This window comes from Ursus americanus, chromosome 28, assembly GCF_024610735.1.
Source record: "Ursus americanus isolate L20-20 chromosome 28, mUrsAme1.1.p, whole genome shotgun sequence".
NCBI classification, from domain to species: Eukaryota; Metazoa; Chordata; class Mammalia; order Carnivora; family Ursidae; genus Ursus; species Ursus americanus.
In genome coordinates, this window is record NC_142154.1 from 16,093,357 (window position 1) to 16,116,789 (window position 23,433).

A 23,433-nucleotide genomic window follows, 5' to 3' on the forward strand; every position below is an offset into this window, starting at 1 on the left:
TGGATATAGGTTTCCGCCCACCACATTTTCTCACGCCCGCTCCTTTTTCTATCAGGGGGTGTTAAGCTGACCACCGTATCCCTCGCTTTCTCCTTCCAAGGCTGTGGGCACACATCATGCCTGATTAAGACACACACTTCCACCCACCCAGTAGCCCCCAACAAAATTTTTAAACCTTCTCTCTTGCCTACTAAGATTTCTTAAAGGAGCTAACTCCTTTTTTATTTAAACACGCTCTTCATAATCAATCAGTAAACAAAGCAATCACTGTTGAGAAGCTGACATGATGTTTCCATAGCATGGGGCAGGGAGAGCTGGTTGTCACCTGTCACCTCGGAAGGATGGGCTATGACAAGAGGGGAGATTTCCTGCAGCTTCTGAGGCCACATTCCAGGTCGGCAAGGAGGACGGAGCACTGGGACGGATCAGCAATGTCCGGGAGGACGACTGCGCATGTGTGGTTGTACTTGGCATCCCTCCTCATCTGCTCCAGCACAGGGGACAGCGGCAGGAGGCTCCCCAGTGGGACACGGACCCTCCAAAGGTCACAACTCGGAAGCACTTCCTGCCCACTGGACCCACAGGTTGAGTGACTAGGATGCACAAAGCACATAATACATCCACTCAAGGAATTAGATTTAGACTCTGGCTTAAGACATGACAGCTCAGAGGAGGAGACAGTGCCTGGGATGTGAAGCAGAAGAAAGTAAGCTCCGCTCAGCACAGCAGAGAGGAAGAAGCAGGCATTCCTACGAGGGGTCGGGACAGTCTTCGGTGGAAGGTGCCCGTAGCAGGCCTCAAGAATGAGTCAGGCCCAGGCAGGAAAGGGGACTCCAGGTGGGGTGGGGGACAGAGCCTCAGAGATGTCAGAGATCTTAAGATCACCAGGCCTCGGGGCGCCTGGGTGGTGCAGTCGTTAAGCGTCTGCCTTCGGCTCAGGGCGTGATCCCGGCGTTCTGGGATCGAGCCCCACGTCGGGCTCCTCCGCTGGGAGCCTGCTTCTTCCTCTACCACTCCCCCTGCTTGTGTTCCCTCTCTCGCTGGCTGTCTCTCTCTGTCAAATAAACAAATAAAATCTTAAAAAAAAAAAAAAAATCACCAGGCCTCAGAGATGTGAGGGTAAGGACAGGAGGGTGCAGGGAGCAGGGGGCAGGCCCGTCAGGGAGGACTCAAGGGCCCTACTCTGCAGACCACCGCCAGCCACCATGTTTGGAAATAAAGGGACACGACCCAGTTACAGTTTTAAAACAATAGTGCTTACCACAACCACAGGTGCAGGCACTCACCACGCATCTGGCACAGCGCCAAGGGCAGGAGCTCGGTCCCTGCTGGCCACAGCTATTCTTGCGTCCAGGTGAGACTCAGAGGGGTCAAGAAACCTGCTCAAGGTCATGCGCCAACAAGCAGCAGCACCGGGACTGGATGTGAACGGGGTCCTGCTGGTTCCAGAGCCCCCAAGCTCCAGGTGAAGGAATGGACAAGGAAGGAGAGGCAAGAGGACAGAGCCGGAGGCCGGGCCCCCATGAAAGCTCACAGAGTCGGAAAGAGAAATGAAGGCTGAGGAAGAGACAAGCCAAGACACTGTGACAAGAAAGGAGAGATCAGCACGGGAAGACCTTACCACAGTCGATGCCTGAGGATTTCATTTTGCCCTTTGGGAGGGGGCGGGGTCAGCCGTTTACTGAGCACTGACAGGTGCCAGGCACTGTACTTGGCACCAAGACTACGCACACTATGACCTCCAAGACCCGAGTGGCAATCATGCACCCACCCTGGGGGCTGTATGTTCATCCATTTGGGCTGCACGACAAATATCATAGACATATATAAGCTTATGAACAGCAGAAGCATTTCTCACAGTTCTGGAAGCCTGAGATCAGAGTATCAGCATGAGCTGGTGGGTTCTGGCAGGAACCCTCCCTCTTCCAAGTTCCAGGCTGCTTATCTCTCGTGGTGTCCTTACATGGCAGAAGGGGCAAGGGAGCCCTCTGGGGTCTCTTGGGTAAGGATACTGATTCCCATTCATGAGGGTAGAGCACCTCCCCAAAACCCCACTTCCTAATGCCATCACACTGGGGTTTGGATTTTGACATATGAATTTATGGGGGACACAAACATTCAGACCACAGCAGTCTTTCTGGAGGGCTGGGACAGAGTGCCAGTAAAAGGCCTGAGCCAGACTGGGCTTCGCAGCTGGGAGCTGTGGGGACCAGGCTGAGGTATGAGCTTCGTAGGAAGTCTCTGGAAGAGTCTGACCAATGAGAGACATAATCAGAGTGGTGTTTTAGAAAGAGAACAGTTGGATTATGCCCAGGTAGGAGGAATTAGCCCCACTGAAGTTTAAAAAAAAAAAAGGCCATCGGGGAAGAATCTCACTGCCTGGGTGTAGAGAATGGTTTCAGGTGAGGCTGGAGGCAGGGAGGACAAATGGGAGGCTGTGGTGATCCAGACAAGAAGTGAGCAGGGGCTGGTTCCAGCAGTCATGCTGGAGGGGAGGGAGATGCCCAGGGGAGAGAAAACATCCCCTGGGAATCGGACTGGTCTAAGGCAGAAGAGACGGGCTGGGGTGGCAGCCAGGTCTCAAGCCTGAGTGAAAGATGCAGGTGACTTCACCAGGAAGAAGTGAAGACAAAAAAGATGGTGATGTGAAGGTTTCAGTTTTGAATGCCTGTTAGAGACAGGGAGGTTGGGGCAGCCAAGCAGGCAGCTGGATACACAGCCCAGAGCTGAGCAGAGACACAGAGAAGGTCCCTGCCCCCATACCATACTGGGAACCAAAGATGGAAGGGTTGACACACATATATCTTAGCTCCTCGCACTAACTCCCAGTGGTTCAGTACTGGTCCCTGGTCTATACGTCTTCAATCACAACTGAAAGGCCGTTAAGTCCCCTGCTGCGCAGCCCCCGCCCCACCTTGATGGCTCCCCTGGAGTCTAAGCTGCCATTGATTGCCCCGTTACAAATTTAAGAAATATGTAGTTCAACAAAAAGAAAAAAAAAAAAAGAGCGCAGTTAAACCAAAGTGACAGGCCATCTTCCCAAAAGCAAAATACACATAGGGGGAAAAAAAAAACAAACGCTGAAAAGTTCTGGCAGAGGACAGCACATAAACACATTCCAAGGCATTGCATGACTTTTATGCAACACTGAGCGAGCCGGTCAATAATTTAAGGGGAGGGGAAAATACGCAAGTTGACATAGCAACTGTCACATCGCATTACTCGGGCTACCATTTCCATACAGATGTCTTCCTTAAAGGAAAACACTTCCCCAGATGCCCCATGAACTCGGGCGCCTCTGCCATGGAGAAAGAAACATCTGGTTTGCAGTATATTCGCAACAGCCTCCCTGTGGTTCCCGGCCCTTTCCTGCCTTAAGCAATTTTGTTTTCATGAGTCTCGATGGTAACTCAGGGAAGAGGGGCAAGATGGGGGTGCTTGGGTCCTGAGCTACAGCTGGGCTGCAAGGTGTTGGAGCAGAAAGCAGCCCGCGGCCAAAGCTAGTACATCGAGGAAAGGAATCTTGAAATCCCCAGGCTGGACCAAGTCAAGCGCCACGAGTTTCTCAGGACTCAGGGAAGCAGAGAGAGGTGCAGACAGCCCAAAGCGCACTGGTAAAACCCTCAGATGCCTCCCAGACGCGCCCCCGCCCCCAGACAATGGCTCCATCTTTGGCACTAGAAATATTTTCCTTGGACCTTCCCTGTTTTGCAAATACCATTGGTCCCTTGGTAAGAATGACATGTCTTTGTTTGCAGGATGCTGTTTTCCCCTACGTTGAAATCCAACTCACAGTAAGTGCCATAAATTAACAGGGACTAAAGAAGAAAACCCCAAACAATAGCCAACATGTGTTCCCAAAACACGATGTTGTCACTGCGCATAGTTCTTCAATCTGCCTCCGTCTCTGCCCAAGGAAAACAGAACCCTCCGTTTCGAGCACGGAGCTCCTCTGGCTTAAATGAACTCGGGTCCTCCTGAACCTGGGGGTCGCCTTCATGGCCAGAAGGAGCAGGTGTCTAACCTGAAGCTGCATTCCTGGCCAGAACGCTTTCCCCGCAAAGTGTCAAACCCACGTAAGTGGGACTCCACCAACATGGAAGGTAGGAGGAGGGACCCGTCCTGGGCTGACGTTGACCTTTGCATTACCCAAAAGGCAAGCACAGACTCAAAACACCCAAATCCGGGGCACCTGGGTGGCTCAGTCAGTGAAGCATCTGCCTTCAGCTCAGGTCATGATCCCAGGGTCCTGGGATCGAGCCCCACGTCGGGCTCGCTACTCAGAGGGGAGTCTGCTTCTCCCTCTCCCTCTGCTGCTCCCCCTGCTTGTTCATTCTCTCCCTCCCTCCCCCCCACCGTCAAATAATTAAATAAAATCTTTAAAGAAGAAAACAAAGAAAATAACCCAAGAGCCAATGTCTGCACAATCATGGGCGGCTGTAGCAACGGGATGCCTGCTAACCAGGGGGTCCCTGGATATTTGGTTTCCTGAGTCTGTGGGGACCTCACCTTCGAAGCAGAAAAACTGCAATTACTTCTCCTCACGCTGAAATCCAGACTTTACCAGGCCTGCAATTCTCTCCCCCGCCGCCCCCCATAGTCGCTTGCTTTTGACCAGACATAGAATCACCCTTCCATGGGGTCAGATTGACAGGCTCATTCTGCTAAGCAGAGCTGTGTTTAAGCCCCGTGCATTCCCCCCGCCAGGAGGCCAGGCCTCTCCCTTTAAGGCACTCTCAGGACGAGGAGCTGCCCTAGCTGGGTCCCTTTCTGGGAGTCAGAAATTCATGGCGCCCTTCCACCCCCACCTTCGGGCCTTCCCTCCTTGACCCACACCCCAAAGTCTGGACAGCACGCTCAAGGGTGAGGAGCGTCCCAGGTAGAACTCCCCAATTCTGAAGTCCTCCAGGCAGCTCAGGGGCACACCTCCCAACCCTGACCCCCCACCTTCGACCCCCCACCCACCTGCCCCGAAGGCAGCCCGGAGTCGGCGTGGACTCGGGCCCGGTGTGTCGCAATCCCACCGACCCACGACAGCCACTGGGAAGGCGGGCTCCGCAGCGGTTCCAGTTTCATCTGAATGTTTGCCTTGGCTCTTGCTGTCGCTGCAGGCCTAGCATGGGCATGCTTTTCCAGGAAAAAATCATCATTTTTTGATTCCCTGCTTGTTTTTCTCAGGCTGCACGTGACATGCAATCACCAAAAACTGTAAATAAATTAGCAGCAATTTGAAGGATGAGTGTTACGCTTGGTCACAAAACGTCCTGGAAGCGAGCGAGGGGGATAGATGTTCTAATCAGAGAAGTCAACATGTGGTGAAGACAGCAAACAATCTCTCCTCCGTCTGCCTTCCCCAGAAGGATCCTGCTTTCTGTCAGCCTCGCCACCTCCCCTGTGCACGGCTGTCTGCCCTGCACGGGGAGCTAACGGGAATTTAGGCAACACCCTCCAGGAAGGGCCCCCTCCCCCCCAAAGAACTGGCCATCCACCTAAGAAGATCTGCCACACGGAAGGACCAGAGAGAGGAAAGCCACGGGGAACCAACTACGAAGTGATGTGCTCCACACTGAACGTGTGCCCAGGGCAGGGGGCCCCATCCAGACCCTCCCTCCAACTTGAGGTCCCACAGACCCTTTGGACATGAGCTCAGCTTATCCTCAGCTCCAATTTTTCCTTCCAAATCACCCCGCACTGCTGCCACTGCTGCCACGCCCATTGCAACCCGAGCCATTCCCAGCCCTTCCTCCCCGCACCTGCAATCCACCCCCAATCCTGTCATTCCCCGGTGTCTCCAGCCTGTGCCCTCCCTGCCAGGCAAGCCCTCAGCATCCCACCACTGGGTGCTAACCACCTCCCGAGGATTTGTTGGCTTGTCCTTCCATTCATCCTCCCTTCTGGTCATGTGTCAGGCACTCTGCAAAGGGCTAAAGATCCAAACAGGACCCCCAGGTCTCCAGCCTCAGAACCCACCCATCCCCAGGGCATCCTTTCTTCCTGCCCTGAGCATGGCCTCCCTGCAGCTAAAGGCCGGGAGCATAACGAGAAGGTTCTGTGAAAGGAAACTTCAAAATATTCAAAGAAGGGACTGGTGTGAGTCACGGCCAGACCCTCCAAGATGGGGAGCAGCTGGGAGTGGGTGGTGGGGGTCACCTTCCGGGTGCCCTGTGTCTCTGCAGGTACACCTTCAGGTCTAGAGCCCCCAGCCCTGGAGGGCAGAGAAGCAGCCTCTGTGACCACTACGTGACCACCAGTGAGCCCAAATACCAGGAGAGAGAACCAGAGGTCCCAGGAAATAGACAGTAGAGAATTCCTGCCCCTTATTTTGACCAGATCACCACATCCCTACCAAGAACCACGGTTGGCTCCTCCCTACACCCAGCAAGACCCAAATGACCCTTTATTCTGGAAGCTTCTGTAGCACTGTGGCATTAGTTCTCCTTCATTTGACTTAATTATAAATTGCCATTTTTAATCAGCCTCTGGACATTCTTCATCATCCCCTCTGATCATCTGACCACTGGGCTTTATATGGGGGAAAAAAACAACCAACGGAGCAGATAATTAACAGAAAAAGCACTGAAAAAAAATCTGAGAAGTTTCCTAACATGGAAAACAGGTAGAGATCATCTAGGAAAACTACACATGTGGCCCAGGACCTTGCAGAGAGACCTTCCAACAGAAAGGGTCAGAGGTTAAAAGAACAAGTATGGAGGATGGACGGCCTCTCATAACCAAGGACAGGTCCCCAGGCCCAGCACAATCCTTTAAGATGACATGGGAAAGGCTGGAGCACTGAGTAAGTCTGGGCAGGCTGGGAAAATATTCTGGAAAATAGAATGAGCAGCCTGGGGAGGCTGGCTCAACTTTGAGGGGAGAATGTGGAGGGAGGAACACACCTTAGCCAGATGCTCTAATGGTCACAAAGGACTATCTTCACTGGGAAGGTGGAGAGTCGCCAAATTAGGAGCAAGGCTGGCAACCGGAAACAGTGGAAAGGCAAGAGGGGTGCACTGGCTACTTTCAAAGAAGCTCAAGTCTCTAGACACAGTGAATTTATGTCCCAGGGGCCAGAAAGTCCTGCAAACGTGATCCTAGAGCTGTAACCTTTAATCTCTGAGAGCATGGGAGGCCAGAAAACCCCAGAATGAACCAGTGCTATCCTAGTGTGTGAGGGAAAGACGTAGATCTGGGAACCAGGCATTGGTTCCCCTCCTAATGACAGTCTAGAGTGAATTATGAAAGATGGTCCATAACGACCCTAGAAAACAAAGATTGGATTTAAAATCAGCAGGAATTCACCAAGACCAAGGAAGGCACACTGGCCTCACTCCCTTTTCTGACAAGTGTTCCAAGCTAGTGTTAGGAAAATAATTAAACATAAGTAATCTTAATTTCACTAGCCAGATTTCCCTCCGTTCTTAATTCCCAGCACGCATTTCACGAAAGTTCTTTACGTCTTCTTGTGGATGAAGTAGAGACGTATGCTAAATAACGGGTGGGGCTGTACATTCAGTGGTATAATAACTGCATGAATTTTTTTTTAAAAAAACAGCATTTTGGGGCGCCTGGGTGGCTCAGTCATTGAGCATCTGCCTTCAGCTCAGAGCGTGATCCCGGCATTCTAGGATCGAGCCCCGCATCAGGCTCCTCCGCTGGGAGCCTGCTTCTTCCTCTCCCACTCCCCCTGCTTGTGTTCCCTCTCTCGCCGGCTGTCTCTCTCTCTGTCAAATAAATAAATAAAAATCTTAAAAAATAATAAAAATTAAAATTAAAAATTAAAAAAAATAAAAAACAGCATTTTAAGGGGCGCCTAGGTGGCTCAGTAGGTTAAGCAGCCGACTCGATCTCAGCTCATGTCTTGATCTCAGGGTCCTGAGTTCAAGCCCCACTGTGGGCTCTACCTTGGGTGTGGAGCCTACTTAAAAAAACAAAACAAAAACAAAAAAAAACAGCATTTATTTTTAATTACTTGGATTTAAAAATAAAGAATGCACAACTTCAGGGGCACCTGGCCCACTCAGTCGGTGGAACATGAGACTCTTGATCTCGGGATTGTGAGTTGGCACCCCACGTGGGGGTGGAGAGATTACTTAAAAATAAAGTAAATAAACTTAAAACAAAAAAAGAAAGAACGCACACCTTCAGAAGATTAAACAACATGAGCTAAATAGCCAGAAGGAAGAGTTCATCTAACTGGATAGAGGGACATACTCTTCCAACAAGCAGTTTTCTTAGATGTCACACCATAAGTACAAGCCACCAAACACAGAGAAACTGAGCGTAATAAAAATTTTAAACTTTTGTACTTCTAAGGACACCATCAAAAAAGTAAAAAGACAACCCACAGAACAGGAAAAGATGTTTGCAAATCATGTATCTAATCAGGATCTCGTATCCAGAATATGCAAAGAATTCTTACAACTCAAAAACAAGAACACAAAGAATCCAATGTAAAAACAGGCAAAGAGTCTGAATAGATGGTTCTCCAGAGAAGATATAAAAATGTCCAATAAACACTTGAAAAGATGTTCAACATCATTAGTCATCAGGGAAATGAAAATCAAAACCACAGTGACTCTAAAAAATAAAAATAAACATAAAATAAATAACATTTTTTAAAAACCACAATGACTCCTTGACATTGGTCTTGGCAATGATTTTTTTTTGGATCTGACACCAAAAGCAAAGGCAACAAAAACAAAATAAACAAGTGGGACTACATCAAACTGAAAAGCCTCTGCACAGCAAAGAAATCCATTAACAAAATGAAAAGGCGGCCCACTAAATACGAGCAAACATCTGCAAATCATATATGTGATAAAGGATTAGCATTCAAAATATATAAAGAACTCCTACAACTCTACAGCAAAAAAAAATAAACAATCCGCTTACCAAATGGGCAGCAGATCCGTGTGATGCTGTGATTTATAGTAAGGAATATATATAGTTGATTTTCATCCCCCGTGTCTGGCAGAGCTTCTAAAACTATTGCAATTTCTTACAGGACAAAGGTGTCTCTTGTTATGTTAACAAGGTAAATTTTAGAGCTTCTAAGGATAGAGGCTGGTTGTCAGGAGAACCAGCCATGTGATCAGTCTTGGGAACTTTCATTCCCATCACCTTGACCTTGGAGAAGAAGAGGGGGGTGGATGTCGAATCAGTTGCCAGTGCCAATGATTTAATCTATCATGTTCATGCCATGAAGAAGAGGGTTCAGAGAGCTCCCAGGCTGGGGAACATGAGGAGCTCCTCGCCCTTTCCCCGTACCTTGCCCTACACGATTCTTCCATCTGGCTGCTCTGAATTCCATCCTTTGATATAAACCAGTAATCCAGCACATCAAATGTTTCTCTGAGTTCTGTGAGCCGCTCTAGCAAACAAATCAAACTAAAGAAGTGGGCAACTCTGATTTACAGCCGGGCGGTCTGAAGCACAGGTAACAGCCTAGATGTTCAATTGGCATCTGAAGTCAAAGAGAAGGTCGTGGGAACCTCCAGTTTGTAGCCAGTTGGTCAGAGGTCCAGGTAGCCGTCTGGGCTTGCAACTAGTGCCTGAAGGGGGTGGGGAGAGTCTTGTAGGACCAAACCCTTACCCCGTGGGATCTGATGCAAGGAAGAGTTCCTCTAACTGGAGGGAAGAAACTCTTCCAACGAGCAAAGTTTTCTTAGATATGACACCAAAAGCATAAGCAGCTAAACACAGATAAACTGAGCAGAATAAAAGTTTTAAACTTTTGTGTTTCTCAGGACCCATCTACCTCTGCCCTGTCCCATCTACCTCTGAGTAGACAGTGTCAGAACTGAGATGAATGGGTATACCATTCAACTCAATTCTAAATGGGTATAATACCCACTCAGAATTCAACCCATTGAGTTGAACAGTGTAACACTCAGCTGGTATATGGAGAATTACTTGGTGCTGTGTGGGAAAACACCCCCTCCGCACATTGGAAACGGGGTCTCAGGACACATGTAATATGAATAGACATTTTTCCAAAGAAGACACACACACGGCCAACAGGTACGTGACAAAGGGATCACTATCGCTAACCATCAGGGAAATGCGAACCAAAATAATGAGACATTACCTCGTATCTGTTAGAACGGCTAGTATCAAAAAGACAAGAAAGAACAACTACTGGTGAGGAGTGGAGTAAGGCAACCCCGTGCACAACTGGTGGGAACAGACGTTGGAGTAGCCATTGTGGAAAACAGTCTGGAGGGTCCTCACAAAATTTAAAATAAATTGACCATATGATCCAGCAACTGCACTTCTGGGGACCTAACCGAGGGAAATAAAAACACTGACTAGAAAAGATAGCTGCATACCTACCTACACAAAAGCTTATACATGAATTTCCACAGTAGCTCTACTCACAATAGCCCAAAGGTAGAAACGACCCCAATGCCCATCAACTGATAAACGGAGAGACAAAATGCAGGACATCCGTACAATCAAATGGTACTGAGTCACAAAATAAATCAACTACTGAAACATCTACAACATGGTCAAGCCTTGAAAACATCATGCTAAGTGAAAGAAATCAGACACAACCATTGCATGATTCCATTCATACGAAATATCCAGAACGGGCACATTCATAGAAACAGAACAGATTGCCTAAGGCTGAGGAGCAGAGGTGGGCAGAAGGAAGTGATACCTAAGGGGAGACAGGTTGGTTTCCTTTAGGGATAGTGAAAATTACGTGTGGTGATAAATGTGCAATTCTGTGAATATACTAACAACCATCAGACTGTATGCTTTAAATGGGTAATTATATGATATGAGAATTATGCCTCAATATATCTGTTTATATATATAATGGGAATAAAAGTAGTCTTTCCTGTAGGTTCAAAACATCAACTCCACAAAGAGATAATGCTAAGTGAAATAAGTCAAGCAGAGAAAGACAATTATCATATGGTTTCTCTCATCTATGGAACATAAGAACTAGGAAGATCGGTAGAAGAAAGGGATAAAGAAAGGGGGGGTAATCAGAGGGGGGAATGAAGCATGAGAGACTATGGACTCTGAGAAACAAACTGAGGGCTTCAGAGCGGAGGGGGGTGGGGGAATGGGATAGGCTGGTGATGGGTAGTAAGGAGGGCACGTATTGCATGGTGCACTGGGTGTTATATGCAACTAATGAATCATCGAACTTTACATCAAAAACCAGGGATGTACTGTATGGTGACTAACATAATATAATAAAAAAAATTTAAAAAAAAAACCAACACATCAACTCCACAAATCTTGGAGGATAAGGCCATGTCTTCATAATGAGTTTGTGTTTAAGAAGCCCAGAAGCCAGATATGCACGGTAATGAGCTAACTGTCAGCTGGAGGCAAGTCAGCCTTGGGTTGGTTCTACTGAAATGCCAAGGCACATTGAGGCTAAGTCGGTGGAAGCAGAATGTCCGAGGGGACTGAGAAAAGCTCTCAGCCACCACTCACGTCTCACTGTTCTTGAGCAAGCATTTCTTAGATGGTAATGTGCACCTGTTACCTGGGGATCTTGTTAAAGTATAGATTCTAACTCAGTGGGGCCCAAGCTCCTGCATTTCTAACAAGCGTCCTGGGGATGCCTTGCTGCTGGGCCACGGGCAAGACCACTGAGTAAAAAGACAGGAAACTGAAGCTCAGAGAGGGTACGTAACTGAACCCAGGCCACCCAACTCACCAGGGAGAGAGGACTCGGAAGTCCAGTTTAATTGACTCCAAAACCCAAGTTCTTTCCACAACAGCATCCATGACATGGGTCCTGGACGCCATGTTCCAGGAGAAGCCTAGATCTGAATGAAGACTCCAGAATGGCATGAGCTCTGGAGCCTACATGACAGGAGGAGCAGTCGAGGAATGAGAAATGTGTGACAGACACGGCAGCTGGTCCAAGCCTGGAAATATCTTTCCTGTAGAGGAACCATGCCTATAAGCTGGGATGGCCCCAGTGGGGGCACCAGGCCAGGGAGGAGACATACGGGCATATCAGTTTGGACTCCTTAAGAATGTTCTAACAGTCAGAGCTGTCCCAGAATAGAAGAGGCCATCCCAGGAGGCAGATGCCCCAGACACCACCTTCCTCATTCCGACAGAATCATACACCAACCTTATTAGCCCTACCACAAAAGAGGCATCATCGGCTGTTATAAAAATAAATCTTAGACAAATCTTTCAGTTCTAGCTATGGGCTCTCAGCTGGGAGACTGATTTTCTTTTTTCCCTTTGTTTTTAAGATGAACAAGGGTTAGATAAGCATCAAAGGCATATTCGTGGGAAAGGAAAACTTTTTCCTTGATATATTTAGGATTGAACTAGACTTCAAAAGATCACCATCCTTTTTCTCCTTCTGGAATTCAATCGCACCACCGAAAATCATCTTGGAAAATACTGAATCTAATGATCGAAACAGCCCTTTGAACGTGAGCTTCCGGACCCCTGCATCCCTCCTCCAAAGCTAAACAGCCCTGGGTTCCTCGAGCCACGTTCAAATGGTTTCAAGCCCTCTCATCACCCGGTTCTTCTCCATGGATAAGTGCCGGTTTGCTTCCTAGGTGGCCTGAGCGGTACCGAAGAGAACGGAGCTTAATTGCCCTGGGGGATTATCCTTCCATTAACACAGTCCCAGGTCATGTCCGCTTTCCAGGAGCCCACTTCAATGCCCGGGCTCACCGTGCTTTCTGAGGATGAGAACAGCCATCGGGGTCTTTCTTTACCCAGGTGCTGGAGAGACACATCCTCCCCAGCTCATCCTTGATCACTGGCTGCTTGTGGATGGACTGCAGGACCTTTACCCAATGAGGCAGTTTGGGATCAGTAGAAGGAACAACTCTCTTACGGTTAAGGTTGTTCAAAAACAGACTAACCTGGGGATGATATCTGGGTGGCTCAGTCGGTTGAGCATCTGCCTTGGACTCAGGTCATGATCCCAGGGTCCTGGGATCGAGTCCTGCCTTGGGAATCCTTGCTCAGCAGGGAGCCTGCTTCTCCCTCTGCCTGCCACTCTCCCTGCTTGTGCTCTCTCTCTCTCTGACAAATAAATAAATAAAATCTTTAAAAAAGAAAAAAAACGCAGACTAACCTGGCCTATTGTGGTACTGCCCTCTTATCCGTGAGGTATGCAAGCAGAATTCATCGGGGGGGGGGGGGGGGAATTCAGCTGCCAACGTTTGGGCCGCAGTGGACAAGAAGGCCTCCCACACTAAAATCCCATGCTTTTGTAACACAATCCCCGAAGACCGAGGAAAAGCAAGCAAAGGCACACCCTGATGGAAGAATTCCGCCAGGGTCGTGCCTACTCTCTGTCCGGGAGGGTCCAGAGAATCAGATGTTCTGCCACAAATCACTTCGTTCCCCCCAACCACCCTATGAAGTGGGATGCCCCTTTTTGCAAATGACCGAACTGGCTCGGACCAAATCACGTCTCCGGGTCCCCCAGTCAAGTGGCAGAGCCAGGATGCCAAATTAGTTGTCTCTGACACTGCAGCCCAGTTCATCCTATTCCATTCTGCAAATCGCAGGAAGTGAGAAAGGCAAAAGGCCATCCACTGATGGGGATCTGGAATGCTAGGGTAAGCAGTTCTGATTTAATGCGGGAAATAGGGAAAAGACCACAGCTTTTTTTGATAAGGAGTCTTTTTCTTTTCATCTCTGTAAAACTTGACCTCAGTTAAGAATTTAAAAATAGGAGGAATAACAAAACAAGGGGGGAAGAAATGAAAGAGAAGGCCCTTGAGAGGTACAGAGGTAACTGAAAAATAGGGGCTCCTCAGCAGTCTTGGTGAGGGACCAGCCTCTGGCCAGAGAAACAGTCAAGACTGAACCCCACAGGGACGAAGGCACGTGCTTCCCAAACCACCTTTCTGGAAAGTGCATCCCAGCTTCTCCAAGGGGGGAGCTGGAGAGCCTCATTACTTACATCCTAACAGCTGCCTGTCATGAGCATGAACTGCTTGCCCCCCAGGGAATTCAGAACTCCAGGATGGTTTTCCTTTGCTCCCGGGGTGATCGCGAATGGCTGTGATGGATTCAACTAGCTTCTCAATATTAACTCAAACACGGACGGCTTATCACAGAGCGCCAGATCCTTTCAGATTCCATCTAACCACACGTACACACAAACACACACCTGGCCTTCCCAGATACAACTCTTCCAGCAGAATAACAAAGGAACCAGGGACAGTATGATCAGCAGGCACCACTGAGCATGCGGGTGAAGTGACAAACGGGTCAAAGCTGTGAAGAGGGTCTAGGGATACCATCAGCTGCTTTCGAGTCCATATGTTTCAAGCCACGGGAGGTGCATTTATGCAATCGTGTCAGCTTCTCAATATGAGATTAAAGAACATGAGGTCTGGATTACACCTGTGCGGTTTTTGGAACTCATGCAAAATTGCAGCGGGCACCCTAGAGCCCCAGCCGGTAGGAAAACATTCGAAAACTTTATTTAAAGCGCTATGACGTATGTAAGGAAAGGTCCAGAGTGAGACTGCTCGGAGCTTATGAATATTTATTACAATGCATTCTTGAAAACAACCAAAAAATTAAGTACAGTATAAATAGGAAACAGATTTAGCAGTCAGTCATATGTTTACATTATGCAAATGACAGTTAAAGACCTACAACCAGGATGTTGTTAAATGCCGAAAAAAGGCAGGGAGGGAAGCGCTGCTGATATTTGGACATTTTCTTAGAATCGGCAAATGATATTTTGAGTTTTTTGACAATCTGTTCACTGAGGAGTGCCTGTGGGCACATCGTGTCACTTTCGCTAACCTGGTGGGGGAGTCCCAAATTCAAGGCAAAGGCGCAGGCAGGCCTGGGGTTTGCACAGCCGCCTTTGGTCACGGCAAGCAAGGCTTTGTTGGACAGAAACGGGAGTGGTCCCGAACCTCGACCGAGCTCTCACACACAGCTCAGCCAGCCCTCAGCCTTGGAGCAATGAAGAGGCTTTGCCAACATGCCAAAAACTCCCAGACAGCCAGCCAAGCACACTCGTGTCTCCACATTAACCAGAAAAGAAGCATTAACAACTGTCTTTGTGCCGAATAACTTTCTCCAGCCCAGGCTGTCACCTTGGGCTTTGTGACACCCTCCAGAAAGAGCATTCTCTGAGTACAAACCCCAGGACAGACACGCAGGATGGAAGGCAAAGGTCTATCTCCGGGGGGGCTGGAGAGCCGAAGGAAGCCCCCTTTGCAAATTGCAGTGAAAGACCTCTCACCCCAAACTTTCACCAGATCCCACATCGTTGAAGGAGGGCTCCCTGATGAAGGGCTGGTTTGGTTTTTTAACTTCTTATGAGGAAAGCAATAAATACATGGTCATGGAAGAAAATCTGTAAAGCACAGAAAAACAGAATCAAGGAGAAAATTTCTAAAATAGAATTGAACTTCAATGGGGACCCCCTTGAAGTCAGAGACTTCAAATGAGCTTTGCTTGCAGCTCACGGGTGCCTTGGGCCCCAGGTGGAGGGATGGGCTGCAACCCTCCTCCCCTCCCCACCTCACGCTGCCCAAGGCCAACAAGCCCCAGATCCCTGCCTCCTCCGCAACTCAGCACTCACTCCAAGGAGCTGAAATCGGTCACAAATGCTCTCTTCATAATGCAAAGGAAGATTAAATGAGTTACAGATGACACAAACTTCCCCACCAGAAACAAAACCCCACCCAATCATCACCTTGCAAAAATCCCCTCCCATGCCCCAGCTGTGTGGCCCCGGGCAAACTGCTTGACCCTCAGAGGCCTCGGGCTGCATAGGGCGGTGAAACACCCCAACAAACGGTTCCACCCAGTGCACGCACCCCCTACAGGTTATTTACAAAAGCAGCAAGTGCTACCCTCAGAACACAGTCATCTCATCGTGGGGCACAGGGCATCCAGTGTCTTAACACGAATATCCACGTGTGCCAATAAACACGAATAATGCACTGTCAGATGTCTAAACCCTGGAAATATGTCACTTCTGCTTTGATTTTTCGTCTAGGTCCAGCCTCAGAGTCCAGCCACCATTTCCGAAATAGTTCCTTCCATTGGTTGTAAACAATAAAATCAGAATCCCTGTGTTTTAAATCCATGAGTAACTACCAACCTGTCTTCGTGTCCTGGGGATTAACCAAGACTAATATTTTATGCTGAGGTTCGTCACGGTGCACAGTGCAAAAGCAAACAGACGAAGCTTCAAGTTTCACCTGAAAAAAATAACAAAATCGCCATTTTGTTCTGTCATCAAAGTAAGGGCACAGGAAATTACTTACCAATTAATTAGCACCATATTCACTGAAAGAACACTGTTGCACAGAGGTTAATTTGACAGGATGGAAGCAATGTAAAAATGGAAACCTTACCCGCTCTGAGCTAAACACGAGTGGGATGTGACAAAGGGCTTTCCAATGCCTCCCACCCAGCCAACCTTCCCCGTCCCTCATTTACCTGCCCCTCTCTCCAAGTACTGATTAAACACACACTCAGCTGATACCCTTCCAGCCTCTCCCTTCCATAGGTTTCGGGCCCCATCAGCCTTCCCCACCCAGACACCCTTGGGGCCTCAGCCTACCAAAGCTGATGGCCACACCCCCACCTCGGGGGTCCATCTGCCAGGCTGGCCTCAACGTTCCTCCTGTGGCCACTCCATGGAAATAGCCTGAACAAGCCTGTGTCCACCCCGATGCCACTCAGGCTGCCTGCTACCCTGCCTCAGGTCTCTGCAAGGAGTCTGAACAAACTCAAACCCCCTCTGGGCCCTGCAGACTCAGCTCTGCTTCTGGGACAGCAAGGGCAGAGAACCTCTGCTGTGAGGGAGAACGAGAGGGGGAGGAGGAGGGGGAGAGAGAGAGAGAGAGAGAACAATGCTGGTGCCCCTTTGCTTATGAACAAGAGGAACACCAAGCCTGGGACCCTCCCAGAGCCTTCTCGAAAGCGCTGGAATCTCAGCCCTCTCTGTGGCCATCAGAGGCATTGCTCCCAGCTCCCAAAGCAAAAGGTCAACACGTTCCATTGCAAAGTCTGTTTTGAAAACTGAGGAGGGCGTAAGAAAATGAAAAGAGAGGGGCGCCCGGGTGGCTCAGTCCTTAAGTGTCTGCCTGCAGCCCAGGGTGTGATCCCAGAGTCCTGGGATCGAGCCCCGCTGGGAGCCTGCTTCTTCCTCTCCTACTCCCCCTGCTTGTGAAATCCCTCTCTCCCTGGCTGGCTGTCTCTCTGTCAAAAAAATAAATAAAATCTTAAAAAAAAAAAAAAAAAGAAAGAAAATGAAAAGAGAACGTGTCAGCTGAGCTAGGTAAGCAGGTCACCTGCAAAAATTTACGGCAGGCCTCGGTGCTTTGAGAAAAATGTTTCCTAACAAACTCTGAGAGCTGCAAACATTTGGGTGGCCCCCTGTCTTCAAGTCACCTGCAGGGAGAGTCTCTGGGCTGGCCCCCCCACGGTGGTGATGTGAAGCACAGTTCACCCACCAGAGGGCTGTTAGAGGCCATTAAAAACGCGTACAGGAGTGCCCAGCTGGCTCAGCGGGTGGAGCGTGGCCGCTTGATCTTGGGGTTGTGAGTTCAAGCCCCACGTTGGGTGCAGAGATTCCTTAAAAATAAAATCTTTAAAAAAAAATGTACAAAGCATCGTATCGACATGGAAAGATGTTTATTGTAGACCATACTGTATTCTGAGAGTGACCTGAATGTTTAAAAAGTATATGCAGAAAGAAAAATCGAATGGAGACATGTCAAAATGTTCACAGCAGTTAGCTGTGATGTTTTTCATTTTCTCTGTTCCTGGCGATAGTTCCCAAATATTATACAATGAGCATAGCCTGGCTTATTACCAGAAAAATCAATGAGTTTTATTGTATTTTAAACGTGACAGGGCAGTTTCAAGACTGGAAACAGTTAATTAGGACGTTTCGGAGAACCGGAGCAATGCAGTGTGATAATATCCTCAAAGCACTTTCTCATCTTTCTTTTCGTTTGGATAAATTTCTCTGGATTCCAAAAGAAAAGTTAAATTTGCTAAAAGCCATGAGGAAGTCAGATGCCTCCCCAAATGAGATTATTTCAACTGCTAAGTGACAGGGCGCGTCTACCATTTCTTAAGTAACTGCGAAAATAGGAGGAAAACAATTGAAAATATTCTCATGAAAATTTATTTTCTTCTAAGCGGGGAAGCAGATAGATACAAAGTCCTTTCAGCATTTCTATCACATAAAAACAACGTAATTTTAAGAGCTGTCTTATTTTATTATGTTTTTGCTAATAACACTAAAATGATTCACTCACTGCCCGTACTTACATAATAGGTTTTTTTTTAAGTAATGTAATCCCATAAATACGGGTGAAATGAAAGCAGAGGAGTGAAACTGCATCGTAGAGCCCTTCAGAGCTAACTCTCAGATTTCAGGGCTAACTCTCCTTTACACCTAGCCTTCCCCACACTCCATCCTACCCTGCAGCCCCCTACAGCCCCTGGCTCCCCCAAAAATTAGCAGCCTTAACCCTGATGCAGAGCTTGCTTCCTTTTTCGGCTCAACTGCCACTAGGGGGCGCTGAAAGCGTGTGAGTACAATCACCCAGGGGAATCTTCTAGGAGTTGATTACGATCTAGCATCTCCAAAATCTCAAGGAATGTATAAACTGCACAAGCCACTGTTCTAATGAATTCGGGAACAACTTCAGTACAGGGAGGTAAAAGTCTACTACGCTGGACAGACAGCAACGATATCATCTGCCACAGGGAAAATCCTCCATGTATAAAACAAGAAAATCTTGTCTCTTTGAATAGATCGGACTTAAATCTGAAAGAAAGGTGACTGAGGCACAGCCCAAGAGTCACATATTCTTTTTATTCACTGCATAGGGAAAAACATTCTTCAAAATAACGCAATTTTAAAATTTCACCCACATTTCCATCACCCTAACAAACGGTTTTCATTTCTCTCTGTTCTCTCCCAGTCCTTATCCAAAAGGCTATCTTATCAGTGCTAAAAATCACACTGATATAACTAAATTCCAATTGACAAAACTTCATTCCAAATCACAAAATTTTAAAACTGAGCCAAACCTTAAGAGACCAAAGAGCAACCACGCCCCTTGTTTTGACACATGGGGAAACTGAGGCCCAACCAGGCATTACGTAAGCACAGGGTCTCATTTAGTCCTTGTAAGGACAGTACGAGGTAAGCTCTAGGGGTTTTGTTGTTGTTGTTGTTGTTGTGTTTTTCCAAATAGGCTCCACGCTCAGTGTGGGGCTTGAACCCATGACCCTGAGACCAAGAGTCCGGTACTCTACCGACAAAGCCACCCAGGCACCCCAGCCACCCAGGCACCCCGGTAAGTTCTGTTATTGTCCCAATTTTAGATATGAGAATGCCCAGACCAGAAAAATTAAGACATGTGCTCGAGGTCACACAGCTAGTAAGCCGCAGATGTGGGATTCATAGCAGGCTGTCTTGCTCACTTCCTTGCATAACCAGACTTATCCTCAGGACTCCAGAATCCCATTCTAGAATTCCTTCTGCTTCTTAAAGTGGAATTATTCTAGTGTTCCCTCCAGAAGTTGTTGTTGTTGTTGTTTTTAAATCTATAATACTCTTTCTAGTACTAACATTCTACTTTCTGGTAAGTTAGATTTTACAGAGCTTTCTACCAACAAGGAAGATCCCACACACCTGCTCCCCGGTGGGAAGAGAGAAAAGCTCTGCTGAGGGCCGCATCCCTTCCCTAAGCGTGGCATAGTAAGCCAGGGCTGCTTCCCGATGTCTTTCAGGGTCATCTTCCAAAATATCCACTGGGTAAACACCTGCTAGGGGAAAAAAGACAGCAAGAAATGACATTAATTTTATTCTTTTGTTAGAGAGGAAGTCATTTATTTCTCCAAGTTTTTTTTAAGCATACAAGTAACACTTGCCGTAAAAATCATGTTCTCCTATTTTTTTAAGTTTTTTTTTTAAATATTTATTTATTTGAGAGAGAGTGAGAGCACGAGCAGGGGGAGAAGCAGAAGGAGAAGAGAAGCAGACTCCCCTGCCGAACAGGGAAGCCTGATGTGGGGCTCCATCCCAGGTCTCTGGGATCATGACTTGAGCTGAAGGCAGACGCTTCACCCACGGAGGCACCCAGGTACCCCACTTCCCTATTTTTCTTTTTAAATGAAAAAATAGTTCTGCATCAGGTGCCAAAAGAAAATAGAAGACATTCCCGACGGCAGGGTTGGCAGCGACCCGCAGGAGGTAGGAAGTTCCACCTGACCCTCCCTTAGAATGCTACAGAAACTTCCTTGCATACACCCAAACCACCACAGTTTCCCAAGTATCTTCCTGGAGGGAAACCACAGCAGCTATGTGCGCAGGCAGGGACCTCGCGAGCCCACACTGGCTGGTGAGAACCTCGACAACCTGACAAACTCCAGCTTGAGTTTCTATTTTGCCAGCCTCCATATCCGCTGTAAGGTGGATGAGATTTGCCAACTCGTCTCCTTGGCGTTGCGCTCCTGTTAAGTAGAGAGTTGAAATGTACTGTTGGGAGGAACTGCAAACATACACAGGGAGACTATTGTCCATATTCACTTGCGAGTTTCCCCCTGGCTCTTCCTCAGCGTCTCTTTCTTGTCCTCACACTTGTAGAGGAAAATTATATCCTCGAAGAATCATCCAAATAGATAGCATCCAATTCAGCTCGGAAGCAGTGGTCAGTTTTCCCCTGAGATGCTGGCCGGCCTCGGACTGGCATGTCCCCAAGTGGGAGGGGGCTCTGCGGTCCCCTCTCTCCTGTGGATCCTGCCTCTGATTCAGCTTTGGGCCTCCTGTAGGGGGAGGCTGCCGAAATGGCCTTCTCGTCCTCCTGTCCTCCAAGTCCTTCTGGTCCTCCCGTCCTTCATGTCCTCAAGAAAGATAAGCCTTCACGTAAACATTCACAGAAAGAGTGGCTTCCTACCTTTGTCTCTGAGTGTCCATTCCTCCTGCCAACCGCCTTTCAGGAAACAGGGGCCGTTGTTAGCTGCAAAGGGTTTCAAGTCTCCAGTCAATGGAGTTTGCCTGTGATGAGTGTTACTGCCATGGACGAATTACTGGGGGAAACACTCAACAGAAAAGGGAGGACATCCAGAGCGCCTGTGGATCAGGCCCTGACCTATATACTGTAAGCCCAACTCCTGCCCCAGGGCTTGATACACTGAACGTGTCACGGGCACACGCAGAGAGTGACACATCGCTGAGCAAATATGTTCTCCCACTAGTCAATTTTTTTTAAAGTATTTGAGGATAGAATGTGTCCCAAAAAATTACAACTATAAATGCGCAGATACAAATGTTTCAAATAAAGACGAAGAATTAACAGTCCTCTTGGTGACAATGAATAAGTCAATGGCGAACTCTGAGATCTCTCCTTCTCTAAATAGGGCTGTACCTCTGTATAGCGAACATACTCTGCTGTGAAAGGCACACTCTTGTGGACACACACACACACACACACACAGCCAAGGAAGCCCAGACTCCTCACCGTGAGCCCAGGCGCCCCCCGCACCTGATAGGACAGAGCCCCAGGCTGAACCTGTAGGCCCCCCTAGTCCTTACTGGGCCTTCCACGCCTAGAATGCAGGAGCCAGATGGATCCGGGCTGGAATCCCAGCTCCTGACTCAGGGTCCACTTCACACCTGTCTCGGAGACCAGCCCGCCTCACCTCTCCCTGTGCTCGTCCTTAGTCCTGAGGCTCACCTTCTCACAACAGCCTCTGGCCTCACCCCTCCTGCTCGTCCACCCTCCACTGGCCACCAATCAAAACCACCCAGCTGGGTTCCCGGGGGCCCGAGGTCCAGCAGGATGTTGAGCACTTCCTACCCCTTATCTTACTGAGTTCGCTTCACCCGCATTTACAAATGAGGAAACTGAGGCCAAGAGGAGAATGCTTGGCTAGTCAGTGGTGGTCAGTGGCAGCCATGAAGGTCTGACTGGGCTCAGAATCTGTGCGAAACACTCAGATGATGTTACTGACCCAGCCCAGAAGGCCCTTTAGAATTCCATGCCCCCCCCACCCCCAGTACCCAAAGTCTCCTATGCCCCCGTTCCCCACTCCTTCTATCTTGACACCCTCAAGCCCATCTCAGACACCAGCACTCCCAGAAGCCTTCCTAGAGCCCCCAAAAGGCAAGGGCTCGGGGACCACTGAGTCCTAGGTTCGAATCCCAGTTCCGCTTAGGATGAAAATGAATTTATCCTTGCTGCTTCCCCTGTCCCCCAGGGCCACACACATAGAACTCGGTGGGCAAGAGACGCAGCCTCACCCCACTCTCCCCCAACCCAGGAACACGGGAGCGCGCCTCAGAGCCCCTTGTATGCACACCTCTCTCCCGTCCCACCCTGCCATGGAAGACCCCTCCCCAGGCCTTTCCCACACTGAGCACTTGGGAAATTTGGGTAGGTGGTCGGCTAGGCTCTTCATCCAAACTGCTATTCATTCTTCTAGAAAGTCAAGTGGCTTCCCGCAGGTATAAAATAAAGACTGTGCGCATTCAAATAAATTAAGAAGATCCAACTGGAAAGAGGGTTGCTTAAACCCTGATGCACCCAGCTCAGGCTGCATGCCTGCCCCATGAAAGCAGCTTGAATAACACGTTCCCCTAACTGGCCCCAGGAGGGAGGAAAGACCCCCCCACCCCACCCCTTGCCAGCTTATACTCTCTGCTGCTGGAGGCTTCTCAGGAGAGATGCTTGTCAGCCCCAGGCCGCAAGTGCCCTCCGGTGAGAGGTCTGGGGGCTCCCGGGACAGTGGCATCCACCAGCTCCACTGAGAAGCCGAACTTGGCCCCCTGGGACAGGGGTCAGGGAGGACACTGTGGTCTTCAGGGCCTTGGGAGAGCGGGCACCTCACCATGGCTACGGAGCCCAGAAGCGTGGGTGCTCCTGGAGGGGCCCAGGAATGCTCCTGCCTGGTTCCCCTACAGGCTGCCAAGGGTTACCTGGCCTCAGTTCTGGTCGCATGTGGTCAGGAGAAATGCAATGAATGTGTTTTGCTCCTCGCACACCATGAAATCATTTCCCCTGCTGGTTCCGCTGGCTGAGGCTGGGAGACCCCCCTCAGAGAACTCCTTGGACAGTAACCCCAGGCCACCCTTGGCCCTCCTGGCGGGGGGGGGGGGGGCAGGCTGCTTGTCAGCAGGAAGCCCACAAGAAGAATCAGGCCTGCCTCTGGGGAGCAGAGCCCTGAAAGGCAGAGATTAACCCTCTGGGAAGTGGAGAAAGCTATAAACATCTCACCACTCACAGAACAACGCAGCACCCATGCTCCGTTCCCTTTAAATCCTCCAAGCTGGGCACAGACCCCACATCCTAAGAAGTGTCCAGGGGCAGGCAAGCCAGCCTAGTGGAGGGGAGCTCAATTCCTCAGCCCCTCGGGTTTTAATTAGTTCTCCTCCGTCTGGGCTGGGGGGGGGGGGGAATCCCCCATGAGAAAAGCTCC

The 23,433-nt window shown here is 49.0% G+C and overlaps 1 protein-coding gene across 3 annotated transcripts in view; it reads right to left on the reverse strand.

The window, feature by feature from the left end:
* LOC123790800 (protein FAM169B-like) overlaps positions 1–23,433 on the reverse strand; it is a 352,586-nt gene that overhangs the window by 313,735 nt on the left and 15,418 nt on the right. For 2 of the 3 annotated variants that reach the window (XM_087856692.1, XM_045795418.2), the window contains exons 2-3: positions 19,649–19,782; positions 16,088–16,187 (exon numbers count right to left, since the gene is read on the reverse strand). In XM_087856692.1, coding sequence (XP_087712818.1) covers positions 16,088–16,187; positions 19,649–19,782 — 234 coding nt within the window. The remainder of the gene's footprint in view (positions 1–16,087; positions 16,188–19,648; positions 19,783–23,433) is intronic. The other variant, XM_045795420.2, reaches the window with a different exon arrangement.